General features: G+C 25.3%; 3 protein-coding genes and 1 long non-coding RNA gene across 7 annotated transcripts in view; 3 read left to right on the top strand and 1 right to left on the bottom strand.

Moving 5' to 3' along the window:
- The first annotated feature begins 749 nt into the window (after positions 1-749).
- Positions 750-10,599, top strand: LOC102676182 (odorant receptor 4-like). 4 transcript variants are annotated; one of them, XM_031510227.1, is made up of 4 exons: positions 750-1,786; positions 9,405-9,504; positions 10,071-10,332; positions 10,419-10,599. In XM_031510227.1, the coding sequence occupies exons 1-4, from the start codon at positions 987-989 to the stop codon at positions 10,541-10,543; spliced, it is 1,287 nt and encodes a 428-aa protein (XP_031366087.1). In that variant the 5' UTR covers positions 750-986; the 3' UTR covers positions 10,544-10,599. The 4 variants fall into 4 exon arrangements, with proteins under 4 accessions (XP_031366087.1, XP_031366089.1, XP_031366088.1 ...); XM_031510229.1 differs by lacking the exons at positions 9,405-9,504; positions 10,071-10,332 and adding exons at positions 1,899-1,998; positions 2,438-2,704 and having other exon boundaries at positions 752-1,786; XM_031510228.1 differs by lacking the exon at positions 750-1,786 and adding an exon at positions 8,398-9,292 and having other exon boundaries at positions 10,419-10,558.
- LOC102676325 (odorant receptor 4-like) lies at positions 4,064-6,463 on the top strand. Its single transcript, XM_006615179.2, has 4 exons — positions 4,064-5,193; positions 5,315-5,414; positions 5,958-6,224; positions 6,316-6,463. The coding sequence occupies exons 1-4, from the start codon at positions 4,397-4,399 to the stop codon at positions 6,370-6,372; spliced, it is 1,221 nt and encodes a 406-aa protein (XP_006615242.1). The 5' UTR covers positions 4,064-4,396; the 3' UTR covers positions 6,373-6,463.
- Positions 4,860-6,997, bottom strand: LOC116185565. The gene is made up of 2 exons (XR_004150415.1): positions 6,933-6,997; positions 4,860-5,081 (listed from the first exon to the last, which is right to left on the bottom strand). It is a non-coding gene; the product is annotated as an uncharacterized LOC116185565 (long non-coding RNA).
- A 1,763-nt stretch (positions 10,600-12,362) lies between the features above and the next one.
- LOC102676045 (odorant receptor 4-like) overlaps positions 12,363-13,813 on the top strand; it is a 2,676-nt gene continuing 1,225 nt past the window's right edge. Inside the window, exons 1-2 of the mRNA XM_006615177.2 lie at positions 12,363-13,562; positions 13,682-13,781. Coding sequence (XP_006615240.1) covers positions 12,763-13,562; positions 13,682-13,781 — 900 coding nt within the window. The 5' untranslated portion in view covers positions 12,363-12,762. The remainder of the gene's footprint in view (positions 13,563-13,681; positions 13,782-13,813) is intronic.

The following is a 13,813-nucleotide window of genomic DNA, read 5'->3' on the forward strand; positions in this document are numbered from 1 at the left end:
ATTATTATTACATAATATTATTAATATTATATATTAATAATATTAATATTATTAGCATATAAATATTGTTTTGTAGCTTATATGATAAATTAGATAATTCTACTAGAAAAGAACAAATTAAATTCGTGAAATTCATCAGTAATGTGAGTGAAAAATTCATTTATTTTTCATATTAAATTGCATAATTTATATTCTTTATTATTCTCTGTTACAGGTATTATAATCATTTTAGATATTATCATATTAAAACATTCGTACTCTCACTAAATATTTTACTAACAAAAATTTTATCAAAATTCGAAATAATTAAAATTATTTATTTGTATATTTGTATATTGTATATATTTATTGTATATAAAATTATTTATATTTGAAATAATTAAATTATTTCAAATATTTATTTATTTCAGAAAATATATTTCAAAATATTATATTTTAAAATAATATACTGTAAAATAATGTATACATATCAGAACAACCAATATTAATTTTGATATATTATATGATTCAAAATCATTTAAGAATCAGTCAAAAATTAAAATTAACTTTTTTATATTAAAAATTATATTAACAAAAAATAAAAATCATAATTGTCAATATGATATGGTTTAAATACGATTATGATTATTAAAAAAATAGTATATTTATTTGTTTATTTTCCGTTTACTAATTTCACTTCTTTTTTTTTTTAGGCTACATCAGGCCACATCCAAACACATATCATATTACAAAATTACACTTCACATATAAAAAACATCTTTTTTACGAATTTTTTTCGTTCCGTTACGACATCTAATTTAATTTCTATTAAACCATAGAGTGTATATTGTGTAACAACCGTCAATGAAATAAAACGTAAACACATGGATTAACCGTTGCCAACAGTTATGGCATTGCTATGGAATATACATATCGATCGAAACACATCATCTGTATGACATCGTACGTATACTATTCAGTCGTTTCTCCGACTTCGGTGAGGAAACATGATGGCTGACGATATTGCCACGGTTCAAAAGAAGTTTGACAATTTGAACGAGTATAGCATACAATTCAACAAATGGTTCTCGAAAACAATAGGCGTATGGCCATTTTCATCTTCCACCTCAAAATTCGAGAAAATAATGACAAAGATTCTTATTTTTTTTTGTTGGATTATCACGCTATTCATCACAATATCAAGCTTGTTACATTTCACCCTCGTGAAAGAAGATATCATCTCAAAATTAAAAACTCTCGCCCCTATAAGCTATTGCTTTGGAGGAGGGCTCAATTACGCCGTGTTATTACTCCGTAAAAACGATATACTTTATTGTATAGAGCATATGGAAGTTGATTGGAAGGTGATCACAAAAACGGCGGATCGACAAGTAATGTTTAAAAATGCAAAAATTGGTCGCATCATTTCCGCTTGTATCGCAGCTTTCGTGCAAATTAGTGCTATTTGTTTTTGCACTGTATTGGGAGTTTTCAAACGAACAATTAAAATCGGCAATGAAAGCATGGAAATACACGTTTTACCCTCTCCAACCTATAAAATTCCGGTTGATACTAATCCAGGATACGGTATTGTCCTTGGATTGCAATTTATGACAGGATACATTATGAGTGCCACCGTTGTTATCGCATTCAGTCTTGCTACAGTATTCGCATGTCACACTATTGGCCAGTTAACTATAATGGTTACATGGATCGAAGAATTTATAAACCGGCCACAAGAAGAAAATAAGAATGTACGCATTGATGAAATAAGTGTGATCATCGAACATCATATGAGAATTCTAAGGTAACACTTTTTTATAGTTTCCTTCTCTTTCTTCTGTCTTTTTTCTTTCTATCTATCTATCTTTTTCTATCTTCCTCTAGAGAATATCTCTAATTACATATTAATTGTGAAGTTTCCTAGAACGTGCTGAACATCTATTGAGTCCAATATGCTTCATGGAAATGTTCAAGAATATATTGAGTATATGCATGTTTAGCTATTGCATTCTTGCGGTATGCCATTTTTCAAAATTAAATATATTTATTAAATAATTTTAATTTTCAATTTTAATAAATAATTTTGTATATGTAAAAAATAATTTATCTGAACATATGTTTATTATACCATGCAAATTTCATTATTATTATTGAATAAATAAGAACATTCTTTATTCGATTTAAATTAAGATTCTATTCTAACAATTTTAAAATTTATCATTGAGTTAGAATTAAATCTAATGTTTCTCTTAAGATATGAAACATTATAATTATCTAAATCTATATTTTCTATCTATAATTTCTAAAATAATTGAAATTAATGAAATCAACCCTATTTTAATATAATAATTATAATTTTTTATAAGTCTCACAAATTCAAGTTATAAAAAAATCATGAAAATAATATGAATAACACAGGTGATCAATCCAATTGAAAACATTCATTTTTTCGTAGGAATGGTCTGAACATAATATTAGGATCCTCAGTACATATACTTTTGCAGTAATGAATTTAATTTTTAGTACGTTTTTAATATGTTATATTGGTGAAGTACTAACTGAGAGGTGTAAAGAAATTGGTAACATGGTCTATATGACAAATTGGTATCGATTACATGATAAAGATATTCTTAATTTGATTATGATTATTGCACGATCTAGTGTAGAATATAAAATGACTGCCGGAAAGATAATGGATATGTCAGTAATCACATTCGGTAATGTACGTTTGTTTTTTTCAATTTTGAAAGAAATAAAAATTATTAGTTATCGTAAATATTCATACAAATATTTTTGTAATTTTAGATAATAAAATCTGTTTTCGCGTATTTAAATATATTACGTCAAACAACAATGTCTTAAATTGCACATGTATTGATTACATAAAAAAATATGTATGGAATATATATTCAAAATAAAGACTAGATATTATTTATATTTGAATAAATTTGAAAATATAAACATTACTTTTTTCTTTTAAAAAAATGATAAAATCAATTTAATTTCACTGCAAATATATTATTCAACTTATTATTAACTATTAATAATTTGAAATAAATACTTACATATGTTTAAATATCAACTATGCTGATTTCATGTATTCCGTAAGAATTTTCTATATAACTGTGTAGTAGCGTTTTAGTATAAAACGTATAAAAATAATTGACAAGATCATAAAATCCCAGAAATTTCTTATTTATTAATAGATTTTCAATCCACAAATTATTCTTTAGTCTTTCGAAGTTGTGCAATTGATGCAATGCTTGGCTGAATTTGTAATATATTACATCACTGCAGATGCTTATTGTTTGACCACCATTTTTGCACATTATGCACGCCTATATACAATTCCAAATTTTTGTGACGAAATTGCGGAGACTGGTCGATGGGCTAGAAATAAATAACAGAAATATATGAACAATGGCTAGATGATATTTTGGAACATCATTTACATATACTAACTTAAAGGATATATAAATTGTATAATTTTGTACAGGAATATCATACTGCGTTTATGAGTAATAACTTTCAACAACAGTTTATATCTCATTTCAAAATCTCTATCTCAAATCGAAATTTAATATTAATATCTGCAAATTCAAACTCTTCTATAAAATTGACAATTGAAAAACTTGTGGAATTTCAACTTTTATAACGTGAGTGATAGAATAGATTCATTTGTCAAGATTCATCTATCTATTCATATAACATTATATAATTCTTATTGCATATTATTATTGTCTGTTACAGATGTTACAATCATTTTAGGCATATTAAAATCTATCTGTATCATTAAATATTTCATGATATTTAGTGCAACAAAAATTTTATCAAAATTCAAAATAATTATTATTTCAAATATTTACTTATTTCAAAAATTATACTTATATTTTAATATTATTCTTTAAAATAATATATAAATTTCGAAATAAATAAATTTCGAAATAGTAATCGTGATATTTTATGTGTTTCAAGATCATTTAAAGCCAAAAACCCAAACTTGACTTTTTTCTGTTTGAAAATTATCTCTATATTGAAAAGAAACAAAAAACATAATTGTCGATATGATACAGTGCTTAAACACCATTATGATTAATAAAAAAAAGAATATATTTATTTATTTTTCATTTACAGTTTCGATTGACATTCAAAAATACATAACATATTTTAAAATCATATTTCAACTACAAAAAATATCTTTTTTACGAATTTTTGCATTCAACTAAGACATCTAATCTTTATCAATCGACTGCACAATATACAACACATGTCAGTATTGTCAACGAACTGAAACGTAAACATACGGATTAACCGTTGCCAACAGTTATGGTAACAGAGTATCGATCGACGCATATCATCTGTACATCATATGTATACCATTCAGTCGTTTCTGCAACTTCGTTGAGGAAAGACGATGGCAGATGATATGACTGCAATTCAGAAAAAGTTCGGCAGTCTGAACGAATACAGCATACAACTGAACAGATGGCTTTCAAAAACGATAGGCGTATGGCCACTTTCATCCTCCACCTCGAAATTCGAAAAGATAATGACGAAGATTTTAATTTTTCTCTGTTGGATCATCGCTCTATTCGTCATAACATCAAGCTTGTTACATTTTACTCTCGTTAAAGAGGATATTATTTCAAAACTGAAAACGCTTGGCCCTATAAGCTATTGTTTTGGAGGAGGACTTAATTACGCCATATTATTACTTCGTAAAAATGATATACGCTACTGTATAGACCATATAGAAACCGATTGGAATGCTATCACAAGGACAGGCGATCGGCAAATAATGTTTAAAAACGCAAAAATTGGTCGCATCATTTCCGGTTGCATCGCGAGCTTTATGCAAGTTAGTACAATTTGTTTCGGCATCGTATTTGGAGTTTTCAAACAGAAAATCAAAATCGGCAACGAAAGTATGGAAATACATGTCTTACCTTTTCCAACCTACAAAATTCCGGTTGATACTAATCTAGAGCACAGTATCGTTCTTGGTTTTCAATTTCTGACAGGATGCATTATGAGTGCTACCGTTGTTATCGCTTTCAGCCTTGCTACTGTATTTGCATGCCACGCTGCTGGTCAGTTAACTATAATGATTACATGGATTAAAGAATTTGTAAATCGGCCACAAGAAGAAAATAAAAATATACGAATTAATGAAATAAGTGTGATCATCGAACATCATTTAAGAATTCTTAGGTAACGTTTGTTGCACAATTTCTTTGTCTTTTCATTTTTCTTTTCTATTTATTTGTTTTATTTATCTATCTATTTGTATTTATCTTTGAAAAATTTCTCTAATAACATAATAACTGTGAAGTTTCTTAGGACGTACTGAACATCTGTTGAGTCCAATATGCTTTATGGAAATGTTCAAGAATATATTAAGTATATGCATGCTTAGCTATTGCATTCTTGTGGTACGTAGTTCTCGAATTTACATATATTCATTGAGAACTTTGTTTTTATGATCATTAGTTTAGTATATTTCTGTTAAAAACATTTTGCATGAAGAATTCATTCGTATAATAGATGATCTACAAATTTATGTATAAAAATATTAAAATATTTTTACAATATTTATTTAATATATAAATTTGTGCCTAATCTTTTTATCAAATTCATTGTTTTTAATACTCTTTATTCAAAAAATTAAAAATTACTCTTTATTCAATTTCAATAAGGTTTATTTCTTTTATTTCTGTATAATATTAAGATATGTTATAAGCATTGAGTAATAAAGTGAAGCATTTTCAGCTACTTATTTCAAAATAATTAAAAATTATTTATCGAATCTTATTATATAATTTCTGTAATAAATAACTATAATATATAATAATATTTTCATATTTATAATAAAAATTTTTTATAAATTTCATAAAATTTAAGCAATAAAAAATTATAAGAAATAATATAAACAATATGAATGATAAATAGAATTGAAAATATTCATTTTTTCGTAGGAATGGTCTGGACGTGATATTAGAGCCCTCAGTGCATATATTTTTTCAGTAATGAATATAACTTTAAGCACATTTTTAATATGTTATATCGGTGAAGTCCTAACTGAAAAATGTAAAGAAATTGGTAACATGGTCTACATGACAAATTGGTATCGATTATCTGATAAAGATATTCTTAATCTGATTATGATTATTACACGATCTAGCGTAGAATATAAAATGACTGCCGGAAAAATAATTGATATGTCAGTGATTACATTTGGTAATGTATGTTTGTTTCTTCCAATTTTAAAAGAAACAAATTTTAAAAAATCATTGATTCTCAAAAATATTCATACAAATATATTTAAAATTTCAGATAGTAAAAACTATTTTTGCATATTTAAATATATTACGCCAAATGACAATATTGTAAAGTGCACATGTATTGAGCATATAAAAAAACATATATCGAATATATATTTCAAAACAAATATTGCACAATAATAATAATATTCAATTAAAATTGAAAGTATAAAAACTATTTTTTATATCTATAATGATTGAATGTATCTCACATCTTTCAAAAAATCATAAATTACAATTTTATAATAGAATTATATGTACAGCATGTATTTGAATGCAAAAAAATTTCAAAACTTTTTTTTATTTATGTATTTAACTTATTGAACCAACTTCATTGAAATAAATGCTTAAAATCACAATAGTGACAATCGTATTATGTTATAAATCGATTATCTTTCTTTCTTAAGACGTGTTTTAAACACATAGTATTATGATTCTCGAAAAAAATAAGTTTAGAAAAAATAATTAAAATATTGATAATTTTAATCCATTATTATCTAACATGTACCACATTTTGAAATCATTTGCCGATATTCATATTCTAAAATATGCAGTTTATTTTCTTTTGCACATACATCATCCAATTCATAGTATAAATTATAAAAAATTCGAAAAAATTTAAATACTCACATAAATTTAAAATTACATCAACTGCGCTGATTTTATGTATTTCGTTGGATTCATTTATACTACTGTTATGTTTTTTTGCACAAAACAAAGAAATCGATAATAAAATCCTAATCTTTTATTTACCGTGGATTCCTCGATTTAGTCTCTTCTTCAAAATTTTGCAATTGATGCAATACTTGGTTCAATAATATCTGCTATCATTGAATGCTTGTAATTTGATCGTTTTTGTTATGCAAAGATACAGACCATTTTGAATTCTTGTGACGAAGTTGCAAAAATATTGTTGATGGACTGAAAAAAGGCAAAAACATAATGATACATGAATAATAGCTAAATAATATACTAAAATATTGTTTACATAAAAATTCTTTATATTATTTACATAAATATTTTTTATCTCAAATCAAAAAGTTTCTAAATGAGATATATTTCAATAAATTTTTAGATGATTTTTGTTATTATCTATTTAATCAGATAATAACATGAAGATAAATATAATAAGAAAAAATAAAATAAATATGATGATTGCAATTATTATTTTTCGTTCTCAATTCTTTAAAAAATGAGAACAAAGTAAAACAATTAAAAAATTATAAAAAGTTAATTTATTGCTCATATTTTTTATACTCAATATTTTCATACTCTTGGTACAATTTTATCAAAATTATATTTTATAATTTTACAAAATTATTTGTTTTTATATTATCTGAAATAAAAAATAGAATTCAAATTTAATCAAATGATAGATTAACTATTTACAAAAAAAGAAAACATTCAATTTGATATTGATATTTATAATTTCGAATTTTTCTAAAATTGATAGATGGAAAATTTATAAAATTATTTTTAGATATTTTTTATAGTTCTTGATTTATCTATTCAATTATCTATTTGTTTATTATTTAACATTGCATAATATCTTCATCATATTCTATTTTATTATTTCCTGTTAGAGATCATTAAAATTATTTCTAGCATATTGAATCTCTCCATATTCTGTAAATTCTATCCTCTAAAAACTATATTCTAAAATAATATATAAATATCAGAATAAGCAATGGAAATATTTACACATTTTATGTGTAAATTCAAAATCATTTAACGCATCAGATAAATTAATTCTTTTTCTATTTTGAAAATTACCCCAAAGAAATTAATAATCCTATTCTGCATTAAATAAATTCTATTATTTGAATATCATTGTGATTAATAAAAAAAAAGTATACTTATTTATATTTTACTTACTAATTTCTCAATTAATATTAAATATCACATATCATATATTATATTTCAAAATAATGCTTTACTTTTAAAAAAGATTTATGAATATTTTCACGAATCTTATCATTCATCAAAGATATTTAATTTAATTTCTATTATTCGAATGTCATCGAGTGCGCACCACACGCAACTACCGTCAATGAACTGAAATGTAAACACATGGATTAACCATCGTCAATAGATGTAGTAACGGATTATATATATTGATCGACGCATATCATTTGTACGACATCGTATATGTATACCATTCAGTCGTTTCTATAACTTCGTTGAGGAGAGACGATGGCGGACGATATTGTCGCGATTCAGAAAAAGTTTGACAATCTTAACGAATATAGCATACAAGTGAATAGATGGCTCTCAAAAATAATAGGTGTATGGCCACTTTCATCCACCACATCGAAATTCGAAAAGATAATGACCAGGATTCTAATTCTTCTCTGTTCAATCATCGCTCTATTCGTTACAATACCAAGCTTGTTACACTTCATTCTTGTGAAAGAAGATATTATATCAAAATTAAAAATGATTGGTCCTATAAGTTACTGTATTGGAGGAGGACTTAATTATGCAATATTATTGTTTCTTAATGATGATATACGTTATTGTATAGAGCATATGGAAACCGATTGGAAGACGATCACAAGGACAGATGATCGGCAAGTAATGTTTAAAAACGCAAAAATTGGTCGCATCATTTCTGGTTGCATCGGGAGCTTCATGCAAGTTAGTACTATTTCTTACTGTACTGTATTTGGAGTTTTCAAACAGACAATCAAAATCGGCAACGAAAGTATGGAAATACACGTCTTACCTTTTCCAACCTATAAAATTCCGATTGATACTAATCTAGGGCACGGTATTGTTCTTGGTTTTCAATATCTGACAGCATGCATTATGAGTGCTACTGTTGTTATCGCTTTCAGTCTTGCTACAGTATTTGCATGCCACGCTACTGGTCAGTTAACTATAATGATTATGTGGATCGAAGAATTTGTAAATCGGCCACAAGAAAAAAATAAGAATGTGCGCGTTAATGAAATAAGTGTAATCATTGAACATCATTTAAGAATTCTAAGGTAATATTTTTTGTATAATTTCCTTTCATTTCTACTATTCGTTTCCTTCTATTTATTTATTTATCTCTATCTGCTTTAAGAAAATTTTTCTAATTATATATTAACTGTGAAGTTTCCTAGAACGTACTGAACATCTATTAAGCCCAATATGCTTCATGGAAATGTTCAAGAATATATTAACTATATGCATGCTTAGCTATTGTATTCTTGTGGTATGTATTTTCTAAATTAAATATATTCATTGAGGATTTTGTTATTAGAATTATTAGTTTAGTGAATTTCTATGTTAAAAATATTTTGTTTGATGAATTTGCATGATGAATTCATTCGTATTTTAACAAATGATCCGCAAATTTCGTTATTATGTGAAGAAATAATAGAATGATTTTAAGATATTGATTTAACACATAAATTTGTGCTTAATTTTTTTGACAAATTTATTTTTTTTAAAACAATCATTCTGTTTTCAATTTCAATAAGATTCATTTTTCCTTTTCTTCCATTTCTGTAACATTAAAACATGTTATTAGCATCGAGTTAAAATATGATACACTTTGCCCATTTATTTCAAAGAAATTGAAAATAACTAATTGAATCTTATTATATGTAAATTTTATATAAATAATTTCTATATAAATAATTATAATTTATAATAATAATTTTATATAACTGAGATTTTTTTGCAAATTTTATAAAATTTAATCAATAAAAAAATTGTAAAAAATAATATAAACAAAATGAGTAATGAATAAACTTGAAAATATTCATTTTTTCGTAGGAATGGTCAGAACGTGATATTAGAGCCCTCAGTGCATATACTTTTACAATAACAAATATAACTTTAAGCATGTTTTTAATATGTTATATCAGTGAAGTACTAACTGAAAAGTGTAAGGAAATTGGTAACATGGTTTACATGACAAATTGGTATCGATTACCTGACAAAGATATTCTTAATCTGATTATGATTATTACACGATCTAGCGTAGAATACAAAATGACCGCCGGAAAAATAATTGATATGTCAGTGATCACATTTAGTAATGTATGTCTGTTTTTTTCAATTTTTAAAGAAAAAAAATCATTGATTCTCGAAAATATTCATACAAATATATTTAAATTTCAGATAATAAAAACTATTTTTGCATATTTAAATATATTACGCCAAGTGACAATATTGTAATGTGCACATATATTGAGCACATAAAAAAACATGTATCAAATACATATTTAGAAACAAGCATGTTATAAATAATATTTATAGATATATATAATATGTATATTAAAAATGAAACATATTAATAATTATATTCAAGTGAAATTGAAAGTGTATAGTAAAAAATATTTTTTATATCTATAATAATCAGATATATGTTATATTTTTCAGAAAATCACAATTTGCAATTTTATAATATAATCATATGTACATTTCTATATATACTTAAATGCAAAAAACATCAAAATTTTTTTTTTTGTGTATTTTACATTTAATTGAATACTTAAAGCACAACAGTGACAATCATATATTACAGATCATCTTTCTCCCTTAAGAACTAATTTAGGCATAACATCATGATTCCAGAAAAAAATAGGCTTGGAAAAAATATTAAATAAAAAATTACGATTTTCACATTTTCAATATTTTCTAGAATGATTTTATCTGACAAATAGCACGTATCATATTTCTATTGCGCGAATATCAAAAATAATTCATACATGTATAATTTATTTTTAGTGCACATACATTGTCCAATTAATATTATCAATTATAAAAAATTTGAAATAAATACTCACATAAATTTAAAGTTTCATCAATTGCGTTAGTTTTATATATTTCGTTTTTATATTGAGATTTTTATGTTGTTATGCTTCTTTGCACAAAACAAAAAGATCGATAACAAAATTGTGAAATCCTAGATCTCTCTTTTCTACTGTGAGTTTCTTGATCCAATTCGTTCTTCGAAATTTTGCAATTGATATGATATTTGATTCCATTATGATATCTGTCATCACTGAATTGCAATTTGCAATTTGACCGTTTTTGTTGTATAGATATAGACAATTTCGAATTTTTATTAACGAAGTTGCGAAAAACTATTGATGGACTGAAAAAAGGCAAAAACATAAAAATATATAAACAATAGCTAAATAATATATTAGAATATTATTTACATATAAATTCTTTACATAAATATTTAATTTTTTATCTCAAATAGTAAAGTTTCTAAACGAAATATTTTTTTCAATAAATTTTTAGATGATTTTTGAAGTATTCCCTATTTAATCAGATAATAACATAAAAATAAATATAATAAGATAATAATAAGAAAATAAGATAAATATGATGATTGCAATTGTTTCGTTTTCAATTTTTTAAAAATAGGAACAAAGTAAAACGATTAAAAAACTATAAAAAGTTAATCTATTGCTCATATTCTTTATAATCAATATTTTCATATTGTTGGTGAGATTTTATCGAAATTGTATTTTATATTTTTACAATTTTTACAAAATTATTTGTTTCTACGTTATCTGAAGTAAAAAATAGAATTCAAATTTAATCAAGTAATAGATTAATTATCTACAAAAAAAGAAAGCACTGAATTTAATATTGATATCTATAATTTCGAATTCTTCTAAAATTGATAGATGAAAAATTCGTAAAATTATCATTAGATAAATAGCTTTTATAATTCTTGAAAATTCTTAAAGATCTATTTATTTATCATTTAACATTGCATAACATCTTTATCATATTCCAATTTATTATTTTCTTACAGATCATTAAAATTATCTGTATATTTGCACATATTTGAATATTCCCATTATTATGTATTTCATAAAATAATTATAAAAATTTTTCAAAATTCAAAGTGATTATTGTATTAAAATTTTATTAATTCCAAAAATTGTACTCTCAGATAATATATAAATTTCAGAATAGATAATAGAAATATTGATACATTCTACGTATTTCAAAGCTACTTAATGCATTAGATAAAGTTTAAAAAATTCTTTTTCTACTTTAAATTCTTTAAAAAATTCTTTTTCTCTAAAAATTAACCCAAAAAAGTTAATAATCGTTAATCTGTAATCTGCATTAAATGCACTCCATTATTTGAATATTATTGTGATTAATAAAAAAAATACACTTTTTTATCTTTCATTCATTAATTTCTCGATTGATATTATGTAGCACATAATATATATATTTCAAAATAATGCTTCACTTATAAAAAGTGAGTTTTTTACGAATTTTATTGTTCTGCAAAAATATCTAATTTACTTTCTACCACTCCATTGACTGTACAACATGTGTAACTATCGTCAACGAACTGAAACGTAAACAGATGGATTAACCGTTGTCAATAGTTATGGTAACAGAATATATGTATCGATCGACGCATATCATTTGTACGACACCATGTGTATACGATATTCAGTCGTTCCTGCAACTTCGTTGAGGAAACATGATGGCGGATGACATTGCCGCAATTCAGAAGAAGTTTGGTAGTCTGAACGAATATAGTATACAATTGAACAGATGGCTTTCAAAAACGATAGGCGTATGGCCACTTCCATCCTCTACCTCGAAATTCGAGAAAATAATGACAAAGATTTTAATTTTTTTTTGTTGGATTATCGCTTTATTCGTCATAATACCAAGCTTGTTATATTTTGCTCTCGTGAAAGAGGATATTATCTCAAAATTAAAAACGCTTGGCCCTATAAGTTATTGCTTTGGTGGAGGGCTTAATTATGCAGTGTTGTTGCTTCGTAAAGACGATATACGCTACTGTATAGACCATATAGAAACCGATTGGAAGGCTATTACGAGGACAGGCGATCGGCAAGTAATGTTTAAAAACGCAAAAATTGGTCGCATCGTTTCCGGTTGTGTCGCGGGCTTCCTACAACTTAGTACTATTTCTTTCTGCACTGTATTTGGAGTTTTCAAAAGGAAAATTAAAATCGGCAACGAAAGTATGGAAATATACGTCTTACCTTTTCCAACTTATAAAATTCCGGTTGATACTAATCCAGGGCACAGTATTGTACTTGGTTTTCAATTTCTGGCCGGATATATTATGAGCGCTACTGTTGTTATCGCTTTCAGTCTTGCTACAGTATTTGCATGCCACGCTGTTGGCCAATTAACTATAATGATTACTTGGATCGAAGAATTTGTAAATCGGCCACAACAAGAAAATAAGAATGTGCGCATTGATGAAATAAGTGTAATTATTGAACATCATTTGAGAATTCTAAGGTAAAATTTTTTGATTAATTTTTTTTTTTGTTTATACTGTTTAACTTCTTTTATCCATTTATTTATCTCTAACTCCTTTGAGAAAATTTTTTCTAATTTTTTACGTATTAACTGTGAAGTTTTCTAGGACGTACAGAACATCTCTTGAGTCCAATATGTTTCATGGAAATGTTCAAGAATATTTTGAGTATATGCATGCTTAGCTATTGCATTCTTGCGGTATGCTATTTCTTAAATTTAAATATATTTAT

Source organism: Apis dorsata, unplaced genomic scaffold, assembly GCF_000469605.1.
Source record: "Apis dorsata unplaced genomic scaffold, Apis dorsata 1.3 scaffold_217, whole genome shotgun sequence".
NCBI lineage: Eukaryota > Metazoa > Arthropoda > Insecta > Hymenoptera > Apidae > Apis > Apis dorsata.